General features: G+C 45.8%; 1 protein-coding gene across 14 annotated transcripts in view; it reads left to right on the forward strand.

Moving 5' to 3' along the window:
* Positions 1 to 19,036, forward strand: part of PPP6R3 (protein phosphatase 6 regulatory subunit 3) — a 125,550-nt gene that overhangs the window by 41,341 nt on the left and 65,173 nt on the right. For 13 of the 14 annotated variants that reach the window (XR_002125372.1, XM_019654681.1, XM_019654683.1 and 10 more), the window contains exons 3-5: positions 10,422 to 10,654; positions 14,716 to 14,902; positions 17,997 to 18,134. Coding sequence is in view for 13 of the 14 variants with exons in the window: in XM_019654681.1 (XP_019510226.1) it covers positions 10,428 to 10,654; positions 14,716 to 14,902; positions 17,997 to 18,134 (552 nt within the window). In the remaining variant the exon portion in view is untranslated. The other variant, XM_019654694.1, reaches the window with a different exon arrangement.

The raw sequence follows: 19,036 nt of genomic DNA on the forward strand, positions 1-19,036 counted from the left end.
CAACTTGTCTGTTCCCCTTCCCCCAATTCCCCACCGCTGTTCCCATCCCCCCAATTCCCCAATTTAAAAAAAAAAAATCTTTAAAAAAAATGCTTTTGTTTTATTGCAGATAGCGGCCATACTAATCACTTCACGTTTCCTTTTGCTCCCCAGTTATGTGTCACTTCTTTCTGATGTGTGACTCATGCTTATTGATGGTCCTACCTTGTTTCAGAGAGTCAGAGACTCCTAAATGCTTGAGATGGAAAACCCTCTATCCAGAGCCCATAAGAATTTTCTGATTTGACTTTGACGTTTATTGTCCTCTTACCTACACTCTCCCCTCCAGCATGTTTGTGTTTGAGTGCATGTGTGTGTGTGTGTGCGCGCGCGCACACACGCCGCCTAGCTCCAGGTGGGTGGGTTTTCCTTGTCTTAATTCCTTTAACCCCTGACAAGTTTCCTGGCAAATCTTGGTTACCATCGTGTCATCCTCATTACTTGTCTTTTCCCCCCAACCCCCCAGCTCACTTAAAAAAAGAAACAAAACTCTTCTGTTTAAAAAAGTCATGCTTTGCATGTACTTGGACTGATGGAATTTATGCACAGAAATTCATTGTCATTTGAGTTTTCACAACAAGAATTTGGGGAGGAACACGTTACTTGTTTTAATGTGGACTAGGTGACCGTAGTAAGGCTGGATTTTCTTTGATTGGCAGTTGGCTTTTTAAATATAAATGTGAGTGGGTGAGAATGTCATACCCGTCACCCTGTGGTGTATTTGGAGTTACCCCTGGTGTAGGGGCAGGCATTCGCTTTCTGAGGGTCGTGTATTTCCCAGGCAGCTCAGAATTCCAAAGGCAAGCCATCAGTTTGTATCATCTGATAGCACAGCACAACCAGAAATGAAGGATTGGGCTTCGAGGAGGCAGAATCGTGGTTGAAATTGGAGGAGGAATGGTAATTAAGTGTGAAATCTCTGAGGGGACACACTGGTTTTGGAAGCAGAGGCTGTTGCAGGGCCTCGCCATCTTCTGTGAGTTCTTGAAAAGGGCTCTGGATTCTTCCAAGCTCACCTCTCTCCAGGCCGTCTTTCATGTTGTTGACAGTTCTGTATTTGAGCTGTAGGTCTGACCTTGTCGCTCATCTGCCTGGTCTCACCTCCGTCACTGCTCATGTCTGAGTGTGGCGTGTGGTCCCCGCCTGTCCCACCGAAGTGGTCTCGTCCGCTCTCCCTCCAGCCCACAGGTCAGGCCCTTCACATACCTGGCCGTGCCCAGAACAGGTTAGTCCTCTTTCCGCTCTTGGCATTTGTAGGAGCACAAGCTCTGTTGAAAGTGTACTTGCCACAGCTTAAATGTCATGGCTGTGTCACTTTTCCTCTACTTCTATTCAGAATTGTTTCTGTGTGTTATTAGAATACGTTGCCTAATCTTTACTCTAGATATTTTTAATGTGCATTTATCTCAGTGGCCCCCTTTTTGCTTCTGCAGCAAGCCCACTGCCTGCTGTGCATTCACGCGTGGCCCTTTGAGACCTGGCCTTGTGTCCCTAACCCGTTCCCTGTGTCTCCTGAGAGGCTTTTTCTTCTTGTCATCAGGACATCCTCCCTACCTGAAGCTGCTGGGTCTTCTGTCCTCTGTGTTTTTAAGCTTATTGTTCCTGGCCTGGAATACCTTTTACTTCTGCATCACCTGCTAAACTCTACCTTTTGCGGCCCAGCTTAGGCCGCAGGTGTAATAAAGTCTTTGGCCAGGCTCCCTTCCATGGCACTCCCGTTCTACAGAACAGACTTGGTGTTTATCCCTTTTATTCTCTGTATTTCCTCTCCTCTCAGTTTTATTATATTCTTCAAGGGGTAGGGACTATTTATCATGTTACTCCTGTGTTCCTCAGCACAGTGCATATTAAGGCCTTACAAGTACCTGTTGCTTAACATAGCACATAGTAAATGGATTCAGTCCTTTATTTACTACTCTGAAAGCTGAAAGAGCAAAGAAAGAGCAAAGGAAAACAAAGATTCTAGAATATCTGGATAGTAGAAATTTGATTGCTTTTAACGTGTTCTTTGAAAGAAGTTGCAGAGCAAACACCATGGAGTTGGCTCTGTGTGCATCCCCCTTTCCTCTAAGGCAGCGGTTCTCAACCTGTGGGTTGCGACCCCTTTGGAGGTCAAACGACCCTTTTACAGGGGTCGCCTAAGACCATCGGAAAACAAAAAGATATTTACATTACGATTCATAACAGTAGCAAAATTACAGCTATAGAGTAGCAACAAAAATAATTTTATGGTTGGGGGTCACCACAACATGAGGAACTGTATTAAGGGGTTGCGGCATTAGGAAGGTTGAGAACCGCTGCTCTAAGGAAACACGTTAGCTCCAGTGGGCACTCATAATCGATTTAATTAGTCCAGCCTTTGGGGGGTGGAAGGTCGGGGCGACTGTCCAGAATGGATGCCTTTGCTAAGAGTGGAGGAGCAGCTTCTGGGCCGACTTTCCAGCCCTTGTGACCCTTTTCCTTCGTGCTCAGTGTGAGCTGCCTTCAGAGGCCGCTGTCACTCCTTCCTTGTGTCCCATCTTTCTGCCTCTTCGTGTGGAAATGAGAATGTTTGCCTTGGCCTTGGGCTCTGCTGTTAGGAAAGAGGCAGGGCTTGCCGTTAACTTACACCACTGACAGGTGACCTCCCTTCACAGTGACTCTGCATCCTCCTATTTATAGTCACTTTCCTCCCTGTCCCAGTCTTGGTCCCATACCGCCACTGAGCAGCGGCCAACCCTGTTTGAGCCCAACAAAATTCCCCACTTGGGTCTTGTCAGACGCTGCTGCCCAGCTGGGTGTCCTGCATACCTGAATCCAAGCCCAGGGAGGGGTCCTGCCACTCCAGGTGTCCGGACGCTGGCAGGAAGGAGCAGGTGAGCCAGTAAGAGCGGCCTTGTAGCCGCTCACCTGTTCAGCACGTTCTGTGCCCAGGCCCCCTGTGCCTGCTGCGGGTGGGATAAGCAAGTTGTTGGAGGTCGAGTGGAGGCCTGGGAGGCCCCGTTTTCTCCAGGATGAATGGGGAGTCTCCGGTTTTCTTTGTTTTAATACATTATAGAAACATCATTGTTGCCCAGTGTGTTTGAGTAACCTAGGCATTATTTTTCTTGTTTAAATATATTTGAATTAGCTTATAAAATGAAATAAATTCCCAGAGACATACACCTATTTTAAAATTTGAATAGGTATATCTAAACCATTAACAAGCCACTCGTGGCCTGCCTGATTTAAGATCTAACCCTTTCCATTATTTCAAGGCAAAGAATTTGAAATTCCCTTTTATTGTTACAAATATTCCTAGGTTTAGAGGCTAAAAAACAGTTTTGTTTTCTTGTGACCTACTTTTTTGAGTTGAAGAATGTTCAGTTGCTACATATATAAGAAGAACATGATTTTGCATGTACATTTATATTGGAAGAATGGAAAAACATGGCCCATAACTTCTCCCCATCCACTCTACATTGGCCATTGTGTGCAAAAGGTGGTGGACTGTTGACTTTGGCTGTGGAAGGAGATGGGGTGGCGGGGGGGGGGGCGCAATTTTAGTATCAGGAGAGAAACTGAATTATAATTGTAGTGATTATATAATTAGAGCTGTTTTGTCCAATACAGTAGCCACTGGCCACGTGTGACTTTTTTTTTAACCTTGTTAGACATGTTTATTACAAGTGCTGTTGCACAGAGTGGGTTTTTTGCTTCATTCCCGGAACTAACCCTGTCTGAACACACGTTGCACGTAGATTGGTTAGAAACATCTTTGTTAGAAGTGTTATAAAAGACATCACTACGTTAATTACAGCCTGGGTATCACGTATTTTCCCTGAAATTACACTGTCTTAAATGCTCCTTGTCACTTGCTTTGTTAGAAGCACGTTACATACGTGCTCGAGCACTTGAAATGTGGCTGGCCCAAATTGAGATGTACTTATAAGTGTAAATACACCTGGATTTTAAGACTTAATGCTAAAAGAATTACATGTTGAAATAATGTTTCGATATATGAGGTTAGATAAAATATACGATTAAAATTAATTTCGCCAGTTTCTTTGACGTTTTTGATGTGGCTCCTAGAAACTTACACTTAAATGTGGCTTACATTGTGGCTTGAGTGATGTTTGCATTAACCAGTCCCAGGGTGGGTGGTGGGTGGAGCCAGCAGCGGCCTGCGGTGGTGAACGGGGTCCCCAGGGCGGCATGGCATGGAGACTGCAAGTGTGCAGGAGCTTGAACTTGGGCCCTGTGCTTGCATGCCTTTGTATAAAGTCATGAAAAAACTACTACAAATATTCCCCTTCACGGCACATTTTAAAGAAATAGTACTAAAAATGTATAACACATTTTGTTTTAATTCTTCCCCATGTGTTATCTTAGGCTGAAGCAGCTGCTTCTCCTTTTTTGTTGTTTGTACTCCGTATGTTTAGGTAACTGCAGTTATTTAAACCAGAAATAACCTTATGCCAGATTATTGCATGACTGAGCATGGTAGTAAATACATAGGATTTGGGGTCTTGGGGACCCTGGTGGGGCCGGTTATAGAATGGTGTAGACAGGGCTGGCTTCGTGGGTGCACGGCCTGTGCTGTCTCTCTCACAGGGCCCCATGCCCAGAAGCCTTTGATTCAAGCTCGGCACTTGCTGTCTTGAATACTTCATAATCTGAATCTTTTGGGGGGGGTCTTCGAACCTTTTGCCCGGGGCCCAGCCAGTCCTGAGTACAGGTGTTCCGTGGTTGATAACAGCGTGTAGACTTGGGGTTTTGCCGAGCACAGTTATCCTACTTGGATAGAAAATTGCTAAACTCGAGTAGAGTTAGTGTGTATGCCTAGCAGATTTTGCATTTTAAATTCATTAAAGTTCTTCTTGTTGTTCCCAGTTTGCTGCTCATTTGTAGGTAGGATGATTAGCATTTTCTTTCTTTGGAGTCCTAATAGTTTATGTGTTAGCATGTTTGTGGTGTCAGTTTTTTCTGCGCCCCTGTTGGAAAGTGATATCATATGTTAATGTCTGCTTCTGTCCTGTCGGAAGAAAACCCGCTCATATCAGCTTTGTCCACAGGGAATTTCCGAAATAAACAGTCACGTGTTTGCGTAGCATGCTTTTCCTGTTTCTCATGGTTGTATAATTATTTGAATTACTTGCTGCACTTGGTTACACACGATCAGCAATGGTTTCAGCCCAGGGCAGCAGCAGCAGAAGTCTGGGAGCTTGCTGGAGAGGCTCAGGCCCGACCCCCGCTTTACTGAGTCAGAATCTGAGGCTGCCTTTGAATGAGACCCCTGGGTGTTTCCTGTGCCCACGACAGGCTGGGAAGCACTGGTTTGAAGCTCACTGACTCCAGCTGGGGGTATGTTCATCGCCCAGGAGCTGCTGTTTGCCCAGCGCCTGTACGTTCCACCTATTGTCTTGGGCCTTTCTTGCAGACTCCGTACAACAGCCAGTTTTCCTGGGAGGACTCTGAGACTTAGCGAGGAGGTCACTTTCCTGAGGCCTCGGGGCCAGCCAGTAGTAGGTGACTCTGGCATTGGAACCCAGATCTGTTCAAGATGCTTGATAGTCCGTCCCTAACAGGCTTTGCGGGGAAATGGTGTGTATGCGGTGAGAGCAAGGGGTTGTAGGTGGTTTACAGAAACCGCACTCAGGCCCCTATGAGTGCACTCGACCAGCGGTGCCTGGGCAGATTGTGTGGAGTGCCTGGTATTCTCGTCACGCCTCTTGCAGATGACTTGCCAGTTTGTGTGTCATAGAGATAGGGTCACACCTTTCCTTTCAGAAACCAGGTGTCATACTGCCCAACTGCTGTGAAGTAAGGGTACCTTGGCCCAGAATTTGCTTCTGAGAAGGATGGTATTTCAGTAATTTCAGAGGACCTTTAATTAGAGCAGTTGATCTGAGATGAATAGGTTTAGGGATCCTTTGATCCTGTTTTGCGCATATTCGAGTAAGATGGTAGTTTTCACCTGTGTCTTAAGTTCTGGGGAGGGTAGAAAACAGCAGAGGCCGGCATCTATGATTGTCAAGTAACAGGTAGCTGGCTCCCTGGTGACGTGCCCATCTAATCTTGAGCTCCTTTTGGAGAAAACCCTATTTTCAAAAATGAGCTGTTGAAGTTCTGACTCCTTTCAGGTTTGTTTTTTTTAGTATCTTAGAGTAGTTATATTTTTTAAAGGGCTCCGTTTTGTCAGGCCCTTGGGCAGTTGAACTTTGGAACTATTAGTTCACCCCTTGCTTGCTTCTGCTTCAAAGGGCACAAACAGAAGTGAGGACCAAGCCAGGGATGACTAATTTACCAGTTTCCAGTCAATTTGCTGTTTGGCTAAAAGATACAATGTACAATGTTTGCTTTAGGTGTCTACTGTGGTTTTATTTTTAAGTTTGTAGTACCCAATTTAAAGAAAATACACTATGGAAATGTGTATTTCCAAATGTTCTCGCTTGAGTGAGAATGCTATTCTAATTTAGGATTGTGGAAAGCAAAAGGAGTTAGGCATTTGAAAAAGATAGTTGCTAAAGAATTCCTTATCTTGTGTTTAATAAGCATAATAACACCCGAAGTCACAGTCCCAGGGATTAGAGGAGCTGGTTGGTCAGGTAGGCCCTCTGCTCTGCTGAATACACAGACCAGGTGTGCACCAGGGCTCATGTAGCACAGCCTTGGGCAGCCCTCAGGCTGGCAGGCAGCCTGCTTCCATGTGGTGATGTGGGGACAGATGCACCTCCTTTTTCAGCTCTGCCGTCACTTAGGTCCTTTTTTTGTCATCAGCATCCAGCTAGATGCAGTAGGGGAGGGCACGCAGAGGTGTTTTTATGGTTCACAGCACATTGGAGAAAACTTTGTCACATGGCCATACCTGCCTGCCTGAGAAGTTTGGCAGCATGGTCTAGGAGAGTGGAGCTGGTAGATAGCCCCTCCCTCTGAGCGGGGGGGGGGGGGGGGCTCAGTGAGCAGAAGGGAAAGTTCTGGGAACTGTTTCCTGTTGAGCAAGGGGCTCTGAACTTTTTCTGTAAAGCACCAGAGAGTATAAATATTTTAGGCTTTGTGGGCCGCCTGTGGTCCCTGTCAATTATTCTTCTCATTTCCTAAAACAACCCTTTAAAAATATCAACACCATTCTTAGCTTGCAGGCCGTGGGCTGGATTTGGTCTTTGGGCCACAGTTTGGCAATTTCTGCTTCTATTTCATTACTACTCATTATCAGTCTTTTCTATAAACGTGGTATTTAGTGAGTTGCCTTTATAATGTTAACATTTTGGAATTTGGGATTACTTGAGGGTAGATAGGATTGTATCTTTTTTATTCATAATTTAGAAGTATGACTTTATAGTTTGTAAATGTTACAGTTTATTTTTTATGGATGTGAGCGTGTATCTTGTTTATAATTAGCCAATAGTTAGGGCTTGATACCAGATTTACTTTTTTTGTGATTTATTTCTTAGTCTTTTCTATTATACTTTATACAGGGATTATAAAAAAGAAAATGTTGCTTTAAATGAGATGTAATTTTTTTTTAAAAAGATTTTATTGGGGAAGGGGAACAACCAAATTGTCCTTCAACCTCAGTTGTGAAGGGTGCAGCCAGCTTAGCTGCAAGTCCAGTCGCCATCCGGCTGCCTGTTGGCAGGTCAGGGCAGCTCAGCTCAAGGTGCCGTGTTCAATCTTAGTTGCGGGTGGGCATAGCCCACCATCCCATGTGGGAGTCGAACTGGCAACCTTGTTAGGAGCACGTGCTCTCACCAGCTGAGCCATCCTGCCACCTGTTGGCAGCTCAGCTGCAGCTCAGCTCAGGCGCAGCTCACTGGCCCATGTGGGAATCGAACCCACTACCCTGTTGTTCAGAGCTCGCACGCTCCTAACCAACTGAGCCACTCGGACGGCCCCGAGATGTAATTTTTTAAAAAAGATTTCAAACTAAATTATTAACTATGTACAGTTTTCTGACTTCAAGTGGAGAGCCCATTAGATTGTATGAAATTTAGCTTATAGACCAAAATAAGCACACACTGACCTGATGATGTTGGGGCACGGAGTGTGGGGAGGTTTTTTAACACACCTGGTAGCTTTTCAGTCAGTGACTTTACTGTCATCTTTAAACTAAGTAAAAAACTATTTTGTCGAGCTGTAGAAATCCTAGTATCAGAGTTTCCATGATCAACTTTGAAGACAAGGTGGACGGACATGATTGTTCTTGAAGGTCGTGTAGCTACTTCAGCTGAACTAGAGCTTGCTCGCCTGCGTCTGTCCTTAAGTAGGGAGCAATGCGAGTTAACGTGTGTTTGGCGTCTCCATAGCTGGGGGTTGGGGCCCTGTCAGTGGGGCGATGTGCTGGGCGCAGCCATTTCAGTCATCGCAAGCTTTATACTGAGTGTGGGAAGTGGGAAAGAAGGTGTACTCTCTCCAGAATTTGTGATTTTAGAAACACATAAGCGAGCCACGCTGCCCCACCGGCAGCATCGTGGACTGCAGTACTTTGTGCCCCAAGCAACGGACCGGCTTCCCTCCTTCCTCTTTGGAGGGTTGGAAACCTGCTTTTCTTTTCCTCCTTTGGAGTTTCTTTTTGATCTCCTTGTCAGTTTTACTAGGATAAAATGACACAATACAGGCTTTTTGTTGTTGTTGTTTGTTTGCCATTTTCCACAAGTCTGAACACCAAAAAAGCATTTATGCATAAGATTTATTTCCACTGGCCTTTTCGCCAAACTTCTTTCTCGTTACGAGTATGGATACCATCTTTGCCATTATTTCCTAGTTCCTTCATAATTGCCGTGGAAGTGGAAGTGAATTGCTCTTGTGGGGGTTTTTGTTGTTTTTTAAAGATTTTATTGGGGAATTGGGGGAGGGGAACAACAGTGCTGGGGAATTGGGGGAAGGGGGACAGACAAGTTGCTGTTGTTTTTGTTCTTCAGTCTAGTTGTGGAGGACGTTGCTTCACTAGCCCCAGTGATGAGAGCGTGTTGCTTTATGTCACTTTTGAAGCAGTTCAAGAATTTTTTTTTAACAGTAAACTACCATAACACTGTATTTCTTACCTAAAGCTGGTTCCCTGAAGGAGCCCTTTTCTTTCTGAGCTTCCTTAAAACTGTGCTTTATTTTAAAAGCTGCTGAGGCATGTGCTTCCGGTGAAGTCCAATGACGAGGGCGTGCCCTCACACACCCTTGAGTGACCTCCCCTGGTGTGCACGTGGTTCTGCTGCCTTATTCCTGGACGATTGGTTTGACGAGCAGCATAAATAAAGGTTGTCCCCTGTGATCTCTGGTTTAAAAAGTACTATTTTGAACACACGTTCATGAAAGCATCAAATTAGGACATATTCCCACTGGATCTCCTAATATGGTGGATTTAGGAAAATATGTACTTCTGTTATAAAAATGTATCTTTGCTGTCTGTCCATAGCACCATTACGACCTTTTGCAGCTTCCTTCCTTTATCTAGGCTGGTTCCGCGCAGGATTTTCACATTGACATACTTTTGGTGCTGATGCTAATGGGGCTGCTTCAGTAGGTGTTACATGGAGTAAGTGTGTATCTTACCAAAGCATGCCTCAGGAATTCTGCCGTGACTGCTTTTGACAGATGGGAGTGACTTTTGAATGGTGCTGTCCCTAATCAGAACCTTATCTTCTTATCAGAAATGGCCTTTGGAATTGTCTCCTCACTGGCAGCTTTAGATTATATAGTGGACTCTGTGTTTTCTATTTCCAGTCATAACCAATAAGAAAGGACCTTTAACTCTGTAACTTGAAGAAAACAAACTTGGTTGTTTCACTGTTGAAGGGTAGGAGGCAGAGGCAGGAACAGTGTATATGTGGCATTGTGGAGTAATTGTTTCAAGTCGGGTGTTCTTCCTAGTAACAGGAGAACTGGTTTCTCTCATTCCTCAAGAATGAGGTTCCAGTTTTTTAGTTTTTAATAAGAATGGCACGGGTTTTACCATTTTATGACTTTCGGCTGTGACAGTGCTGTCAGTGGCTAAAAGTGCTGCTGGTGGTGGTGGATTTATTTAACTCTTTAGCATTCTGGAGAGTGCCAGATACTGAGGTCTTGGTTCTTGTCATTTGTTGCTGAAGATGCTAGCTCTGTATAAGAGTATGTTCTTCGTCCTTAAGAAAGGATTTTCTTTCTTTCCCAGCATTCTTAACAAAGTGTGGGTGGGCTCATTTTGCAGGTCAAAACCCCACGTTGTAGTGTTCTTTCAGCATTTCCTTGTCAATTTTTTGTGACCCATAAAAATATTTCTTTCCCGAGGAGAAAAATCCTGCTTAATTTTACTTATTTAGGAAGTATTTTATAGGTTCAGCGGGAAACTTATTTTACTTATGACATTTTAGACTGTAAAACTAAACTGCAGTTTGAAAGATTAATATGTGAGTTTGAGATTTTATTTGAAATACTGCCTGCATTTTGTTTAGACCAGCATGTTCTGGAAGTTTGATCTTCACTCGTCACCCCACATAGACACACTCCTGGAGAGAGAAGACGTGACGCTGAAGGAGTTAATGGATGAGGAAGATGTTTTACAGGAATGTAAAGCTCAGAACCGCAAACTTATAGAGTTTCTGTTAAAAGCAGAATGTCTCGAAGATTTAGTCTCATTCATTATAGAAGAACCGCCTCAAGACATGGATGAAAAGATCAGATACAAGTAAGAAAATTCAATCTTCTCTTTAGGGTGGGACTAAAGTGAAGTGGGGGTAAAAATTTATTCTTGTTGTTCAGCAATTCCCCATGGCCCAGTGGAGCACATAATCCATTCCAGAGCTGAGGCCATTGAGATGACAAGATTGTAAAAATGAGTGTTCTGTATTCCACTCAGGTTTTGTGAAAGGGCAAAGTGCTTTATAAATAGTGATGAAGCTTCTTAAAATAGTAAGACGATCCACGTAAGTATTTTCTCTTTTTTGCAAATAGGAAGATAGAGGTTATGTGGCCACCCAAGATCACACAGCAAATGGGCCAGAGCTTGGATCACAAAGAGTGTTGCTTTTAAAATAAATTAATAAATTCTGACTTTTTGTTAACTGAAAATAAGGTTGTGGGTCTTGGTGAATGTTGGTGTCACTGAATTTAAGCAGGTGACACTGTAGATGACCCCAGTGGATTTGTCTCCTCGTCGCTGGTTTCATCTGCTCACACGCAGAACACTAGCACGGGGGACCCTTCCTCACTGTCTTCTGTAACACTGCATACGGCCCTGGAAACTGGGAACATCCCATGTGGGTTTAAAGGATTGGGTTTCAGTTAGTTATTTTTCCATTTCCAACTCGATTGCAATACTTGGCTCTCCCCCCGCCATCCCCAGGAAATAGAACAAATTCAGGAACAAAAAGTGACTGATTGTGCATTAAATCAACTTAATGCATAATCAGTATTGGTTTATGCAATCAGAATTGTGTTTTTTAGTAGATTCTCCTTTGCCCATTCTCCCCCAGTCTGTCCCTCTTTTTAGATATCTTTTCATTTCTTCATGGTGAAAATTTTGCTCTCAGAGAAAGAATACTAATGATTTCAAGTTGCTGGTGGCTTGGATCTTCAAGGAAGCCATGTTCTCTGCGAGCCATGCATATTGACAACTAGCATTCAACGACAGCCTCCACTCAGAGACCAGTGTCTTAAAAAAGAAGAGGAAAAAAATTTGGCAGCAGAAATACTAGTGTACTCCCATCCCGCAAAAGATAGATGTTTTGCTGCTTTGGAACCCCCGGCACAGAGAACCAGCATGCATGAGAGCTGCCTGTTGTGGGGCTTCCCTGGTAGGAGGCAGCTGGTGTGACCCTCCCCTCCCTCTTCACGGGTTCTGAGAGCCTGAGCAAGGACGTGCCCTTTGAGGTCTGTCTGCTCATGTACTGGAGGAAGTAAATATCACTTTTAACTGGGGGATAGGGCACACCTTATGGAAAATGCTTATTTTATCAAAAAGTTGTCATGGCTTTTGTTGTATTGCCACGCCAGTGGTTTGGTTTTGTTTTTGTCCCTTTTTGTGCTACCACCTTTGAAGTTGCAAGAGCAGGCGTGCCTCCCTGGACACAGCCTCTGAATGGCACCATTTCAAGGGAGCATAACTTGGCTGGGCAGAGCAGTTCTCTGCCGGGCGTCTGGCCCGTGTGTAATGTACACACCGCTGGGTGACGCGAGCAGTTGGATTAGTGTAGAGGGGTCTTTCAGAGGGTCGGAAAGCTTTTCAGGGGGAAGGGTGCCACTAGTCATCCAAGGAAATTGAGGCTGGCGTTTTGTGATGGCTCGCTGTATTTTCTGAAGTTTGTAACTATATTAGTTACACATGTGGATTAAACCCATCACTGTTCTAACTTAATTCAATAATCATGTACAATGTATTAAAGGATTGTCACTTTACACTAACCTTTTTAAACTTAATGACAGATACCACTGATTTTCAATAATGTAGCATAAATTTAAACTAACAGAACTTTAAAAATAGTTGGCTGGGCTCTCTTCTGATTGCCTCTGTATCCTCAGTAGAAAGGAAGGAAGTGAGGTCAGAGCGTGTGATTGGGTAGGAGGAGAAGAGGCCTTGCTGAGGGCTGGAGTGGAGGGGGTTCTTGGAGTATTCTAGAAGCTTGGTCAGTGTTCAGGAGGGTGGGAGCGAGAGTAGCCCCAGCCTGTCCAGAACCAGAACCTCAAGCCTTTTGTGTAGTGCCCCGTATTCATGCTGCTTTAGCTAGATCATACCTCAGAGTCACCTGTGGGAAAATAGGTGAAAAATCATGAAACATGCGAAAAGATGTCCATGACCTCCTGGACCTTCCATGTCAGAACTTGGAGAATGCACCCTACACGTTTGCTTCACAGCTGTGGTTGAGGCCTGCTACCTTTTACCCACTGGGGCAGTGGAGACAGCGTGCCACCCAAGCCCCATAGCAGCATGTCAGCAGTTTTATAAACTAGAATATAAAGAGGAATAAAAACAGCCAGCATTCATTTAGCCCAGGCCTCCTTGGTGTTTTATATGTATTATCCTCCCTTATGAGGTGAGGGGCTATCGTCTTAATATTACAAACTTGGAAACTGAGGCCCAGAGGGGTTAAGTAACTTGTCCGAGGCCATAGCTTGTGAGTGGTGGAGACAGATTCTGAACCTCGATGGTGTGACCCCAGAAGCCACCTGTAACCACTAGATAATCCTGCCCCCCAGCATGACGGTGGCTTTATGTTACGGTATCTATACGCCCACATATTCCATCAAGGGAAGACGGCTAATCTGGCTGAGCCATGAGTCTCCGGAAGATAGCTGCTTGGAAATGTGCTCTTCACACCCCCACACCTGCCCGCTCTGTTGTCTGTGTCTCCAGCACTTTCCTCCCTACAGTCTCCCACGGCTCAGTCTTCCGGCCTCAGGCCAGACCCTCTCAGGGGCTGCAGCTCTCCTGTCTGTCGCCAGTGGCCTCTCGAGCCAGGGACCTCTAAGCAGGCAGCTCCTTACTTGTCACGTGTTCCAGACCCCAGTCCTCACCTCTCTCTCTCTCTCGTCATATAGCTGCTTCTGGCTGTTCTGTCACCTCCCTGTCCCGGTCAGCATTTGAGCTTGCCATTCCTGGTGACTAAATGGTTCTGGATCCTGGCTGCTTGACAGGGAGGAATAAAGAGCAGAGAAGTGAACTGTGGGTCAGGGAGAGTGTAGTCTGCATGGATCTTGGAGTCTCCATTGCTGCTATTGAGAACAGACGAGAAATTGTTTGTGGTAAGAGAAGGGAGCGAGTGGAGAAAATGGATGTACTGCTTATTTTTCAGACAGAGAGAGAGAGCGCGTGCACGCGCATGCACGCGCGCTCTGGTGCTCAGAAGCAAGCAAGCTTTAGGGGTATAGATACTTCTAGTGCCGTGGGGTCTGTAGAAAGGGCCTGTGTCCCACTGTGGTGAGTCTGGTGGTGGGCTGATCCTCAGAAGACCTTGGAAGGCTGGTATAGAGAGCTCGTTTTTTTGTTGTTTTTTTGTTTTGTTTTTGTTTGTTTTTTTAGCTGAGCCATCCTGCCACCTGTTTGGCAGCTCAGCTGCAGCTCAGCTCGGGTGGGACTCGAACCGCTGTTGTTCAGAGCTCGCACTCTTGAGCGAGCTCTTAACCAACTGAGCCACTCAGCTGGCCCTCAATTTTTTTTTTTAAACAGCTTCCCACCTGGGTCACCCAGGCCTGGTGTCCTTTAGTATATTAGACTGTTTATTCTCTTAAGATGTCATATAGACTGAACATTGGATGAGCCCCCCAAACAACTTTCTAGTACCATTTGCAACCCATGTGAAAATAGAGGTGGCCGGTCCGGGAGCCCGAGTGTGTGAGTAATTCGAAGGTGCTGTGTGCAGTCCAGTGTCGTAGAAACCAGCATCCCCCATGGTTGTCCACAAGCTGTGCCGCCTTCCCTGCCAAACGAGCTACTGACGGCTGCTGCCCAAAGCCTTTCCCGGCCACGTCCCTGCAACGTGGCTACCCCAACTCCTGAGTCCTAGGTGTGTTCGAGTTTTGTTGGGGAAAACATATGCCTTTTAAAGTTTGGTTCAGGAACAATTTTTGACACAGCAGAATATTCACTTTAATCTAGAGGTTGGACAGAATGGATTGAAATGATTTTCTAATTCCCAGGAGATAATTTTGTTATTTTTTCACAAACTTTTGGGAAGCCTTTCTGATTTGTGTTTTACTTTATGTAATGAAACTGTTAATACAGATGATGATATAAGTATCCTGTTCTTCTAGGTATCCAAATATATCTTGTGAGTTGCTCACTTCTGATGTCTCCCAGATGAATGATAGACTGGGAGAAGATGAATCCTTGCTAATGAAATTATATAGCTTCCTCCTAAACGATTCCCCCTTGAACCCACTACTTGCCAGTTTCTTCAGCAAGGTGCTAAGTATTCTTATCAGCAGAAAACCAGAACAGGTAAATATTGTTTTCCAAAAGGTAAGTATTAGGGCTGATCATCCCCCGGAGTTGGTCCCCAGTCATTTTGTTGCTTCAGTGTTCTGAGTGTGCCTCACGTCCAGCTTCTGTAAAAGAACATACGTTAAACCTTAAACGTTCTGAATGCCTGCCGGCTTAACGCTGATTTACACATCCATGAATATGGTCTGACTTGGTACTCTTTTCTTAGTGCCTCCCGCCCTTTTTTTAGTGTACTGTGGGTTCCTGTCTTGCCGAGTAGGATCGCGAGCATGTTGGTCTCCGTTTGTGGAGATGGCCGTACAGTGCATGCTGAGCAGTGGAGGGTGTGAGTGGGTTCACAGTGACTGTGGGAAAGGACACCTGCTTATTTTCTTTTTTTCCCCCTAATGATGACAGGTGAAGCTTAAATCAAAGCACTTTCCCATAAATGGAATCGATGATTGATTCATACAAATGGTGATTGTTTCTATTTTGATTCCACTCAGAAACGTCAGTGTTTAGCTTGAGACAGCTGGGTTTTGACTCTCGTGTACCTGTGTAGCAGGTATACCTGTGTAGCTCTGCTCAGGGCGTAATTGTCAGGAAGCCATACCTTCCCACTAGGCAGGCCCTCTCCCTTCCTCTCCCCTGCTGCTGCTCCTCCCCTCCTTGCTCTTCCCCTCCTGCTTTGTTTGGGTAATTTCATTTCCCAGGTATCTGTTGGATGTGTCATGGGACGGCAGCATGATCACCACCTGAGGATTTGTTAGAAATGCAGGCTCTTGAGCCCCACTCCAGACTCAGTGAGTCAGACACTGGGATTGGGTCCACAAGCTGGGGCTCTAACAGGTTTTCCAGGTGACGGATGCGTGCTAAAATGTGAGAATCACCCCTCTAATGGGTTATTGGTGTGACAGGGATCTGCTGATTGGGAGATGACGGTCCCCTTACGGACACGGGCAGCCAGGGAGCCCTGAGCCTCAGATGCCCAAGTCTGAACTAACGGACCTGCCGGAGCGCAGCGAGCATGGCTGTGATGACGGGCGCAGGCGGTCAGACCAGCGGGCCTGGCCCCCTCTCGGGGAAACAGGCTCCAGGACCCAGCCTTGCCGTCTGTAGATATGGAGGGACTGGAACTGTTTCAGGCCCAGTGTGTCTGTCCTGGCCAAAGGGGAGTGGAGACATGCTTTATTTTAGAAAGGGGAGGTCCTTCTCTCCATGTTCTTGATGGAGCAGGTTTACCTTCCTAAATCCATTGGAATTGAGGCTCTGTTTTTCTTAGGTAATGCTCCCAGATTAGGATCATTAATACAGATGGTCTTTCTCTTCTGCCTCCTGATGAGAAATAACAGTACTGCTGACTGTTACAGGAAACCTCAGCCGAAGTTACTGGTCAGTTCCAGATGGTTGTAGCCATTGTTGAAACAGGTCTTACCGCTTCCTCGTGCTTTTCCTCCTCACTCCGTGCTAGGTGAACCCAAATTTGTGGGATTTGGTTGTCAGTGTCATGTGTAAGAAGACACTTCAAACTTTCTGAGTATTTGTATTGGTCTTCGAGGTCAGACATACTGTCAGAGTAAAGATGGTGGCTGGTGCCACTTAACCGCTGAGAAAGGGCCCTGACGTGACTCTGCTGCCCATTGTGCTTTTGGGTTCAGCACTCCTTGAATGAGAACGAGTGGACTCAGTATCCCTTGCTCTTTCAGCGACGGGAAAAGAGAATTCTGAGTGTAAATAAAGGTTCCCATCACATGATGTATGGGTAGGGAGGGGTATGTGCAGCTGCAAGTCGTGGGAAAAGGTTAGATGCAAGCTGACTTCCGGTCAGCATTTACCCGCTTGTGGAGCAGGAAGCCCGGATGTAGGACGCCTTCGGTGTGGGACGATTCAGCACCTCAGCAGTGTCGTCTTCTGGACAGGACAGCTCGTGTCCTTGCCGTGCTGTCCACTACACTGACTGGTTGCAGTTTGTGCCCTTGGGCTGCAGGTCCCATGCTCTTACCACCGAATCATGCAGTGTTTTGATTATATACGACTTTCCTCCTCTCCTCTACTGTGCTTTTAAAAACTACGCTGTGACTCAGTTGTGAGCAGATGATTTATGTATAACTTCTTAAAGGTTTACATTACAACATCTAACCTCGTTGTCTGGAGAGGCGGTGTGTGGTGGTTACTCCTGCATCTCCACCTTTTGTGCGGAGCAGTTTTAGCTCTCATCTGTGGCCATGAGACTCCTTCATGTGGGATAATGGCAGAATCTCAGCTTTCGGGACATACATATAAGTTTAAATTTTAGGGCGGCTACATTTTATTTTCTAGCAAGATACTTAACCGGTCTGAGCCTCGGTTTCCTCATCTTCAGGGAGGTTGTGAGAGCAGCTGCCACGCTGGCTGCTGCTTCCGGGACTTGTGACTCGATGAATCGTGCACACGGACAGAAGGTCCACAGGGGTGTACGGGGCAGGCAGTCTCCTCCTTCTTCCTGTGCACAAGGGGCCAGGTGGATGGTTGTAACTATTACCCTGTCACGGTCCCTCAGTATAACTGTCAGCCTCTCCCCCACTCGCCTTAGGAATCTGATAGGTGAATTGCAGAAATAAAATCCAAATGTGATGTTTCTGTAGCAGGTGAGTTAGTCACTTTGACTGATGTAGAAATGTTTATGTTTTGCATTTTTTCCCTCTTACCTAGAGTATGATTAGGATTTTGAATATTCTGCCTTTTAGTGCAAAGTCTAATGGACTTGCTTTATGTTCATAAGCTGTGAAATGGTATATTCTGTTGCTCTTTGTAAGGTATGGAATTTTTTATCCTCATTCTTTGAGAATTAATAATGAAAGTGAACAGAAATAAAAGATTCTGTTACGGTGTATTTGTATTGGGGAATGTGTGTTAATTTGGGAGATTTGTTTCTCCTGAGGGATTTTTGAATATGGTAACAATTAGCAGGCTTCCCAGCTTGACGTCTTATTCCGATGCAGCCTTTGCCGTTCCTGCACTGAGTGGAGGTGGGATTTTGGAGGGGGGCAGTTAGAGGGCTCAGGATTGAAAGCTTTCTGAAGTTTATGGTTCCCGGGTTACATGTCTTTCAGCTTTGTTTGTTCTTCTCTAGATTGTGGATTTCTTAAAGAAGAAACGCGATTTTGTAGACCTTATTATAAAGCACATAGGAACTTCAGCAATCATGGATCTGTTGCTCAGGCTGCTGACATGCATCGAGCCTCCACAGCCCAGGCAAGATGTGCTGAATGTGAGTAGAGTTACTGCTGGCGCTGCCCGGGGTCGGGGGAGGCACGGGAGCCGCTGGGGCGGGACTCCTGGGGATTTGATTGGTAGTAGGAGGTTGTCTGGGGGGTGGGGAGCAGAGTGGGAAAACAGGTTGTTCGGAGAGAGGAAGAGAGCCAGATGGTGCAGGATTAGGATTGCAGAGTGCACATCCCGAGGTGCCTGGGAGGTGCCTGGGCTGTTTCTGTGTGAGGGCTCCTTTTCCCTCTGCTGGTTGGATTTTCAGTGGGGGTTGGGAAAGTAGGGGCTGCGGGTTTGTCTTGAAGCTGGTCAGGTGGGAAGAGCGGAAGTAAGATGGTTGGGAGCCATAAATCTCATCTGAGCATGCGTGGCGGCTTCTTTCTTGAAGGTGGTCGCACTACAGGGTTCTCTCCAAAGTCCCAAAGGAGAGGGTCAGTGTTTCTGGGGACTCAGGCTTCAGAAGTTTCTTCTCATGGGTACTGGAGCATGGGATAAGAACAGTGGGGTTCACTTCTGAAAGGGCACATGATTTAAACTTTGGGGGAGATGCCTATTTAGGACACGTGTGCCTCTTGAGGCGCTGTGAAATTTGGGTGGGAAGAGGGAGGTGTAAGTAACCTGAAGATGAGGATTCTCACAGGCTCCGGCCTTTGCCGCCTCTCGTCTTCTGTGTCTTCCTCTTTCGTCCTCTTTGCCATCTTCTTCCAGAACCTTCCCCAGCCCGTTCCGTCTTCAGCACTTAACCTCAAACCTTAGACCTTACTCATTTCTCTGAAAATGAGTTTTGTTGAAAATGCTAATTTCAGCTGAAGACCTGAAGGACTGGAAGTAGAGACAAGAGGGTCTGTTGGGTGGTGTCCCAGGAAAGGGGACGTTCTACTGAGGTGGGCAGGAGCGCCAGGGTGT

This window comes from Hipposideros armiger, unplaced genomic scaffold (genome assembly GCF_001890085.2).
Source record: "Hipposideros armiger isolate ML-2016 unplaced genomic scaffold, ASM189008v1 scaffold_228, whole genome shotgun sequence".
NCBI lineage: Eukaryota > Metazoa > Chordata > Mammalia > Chiroptera > Hipposideridae > Hipposideros > Hipposideros armiger.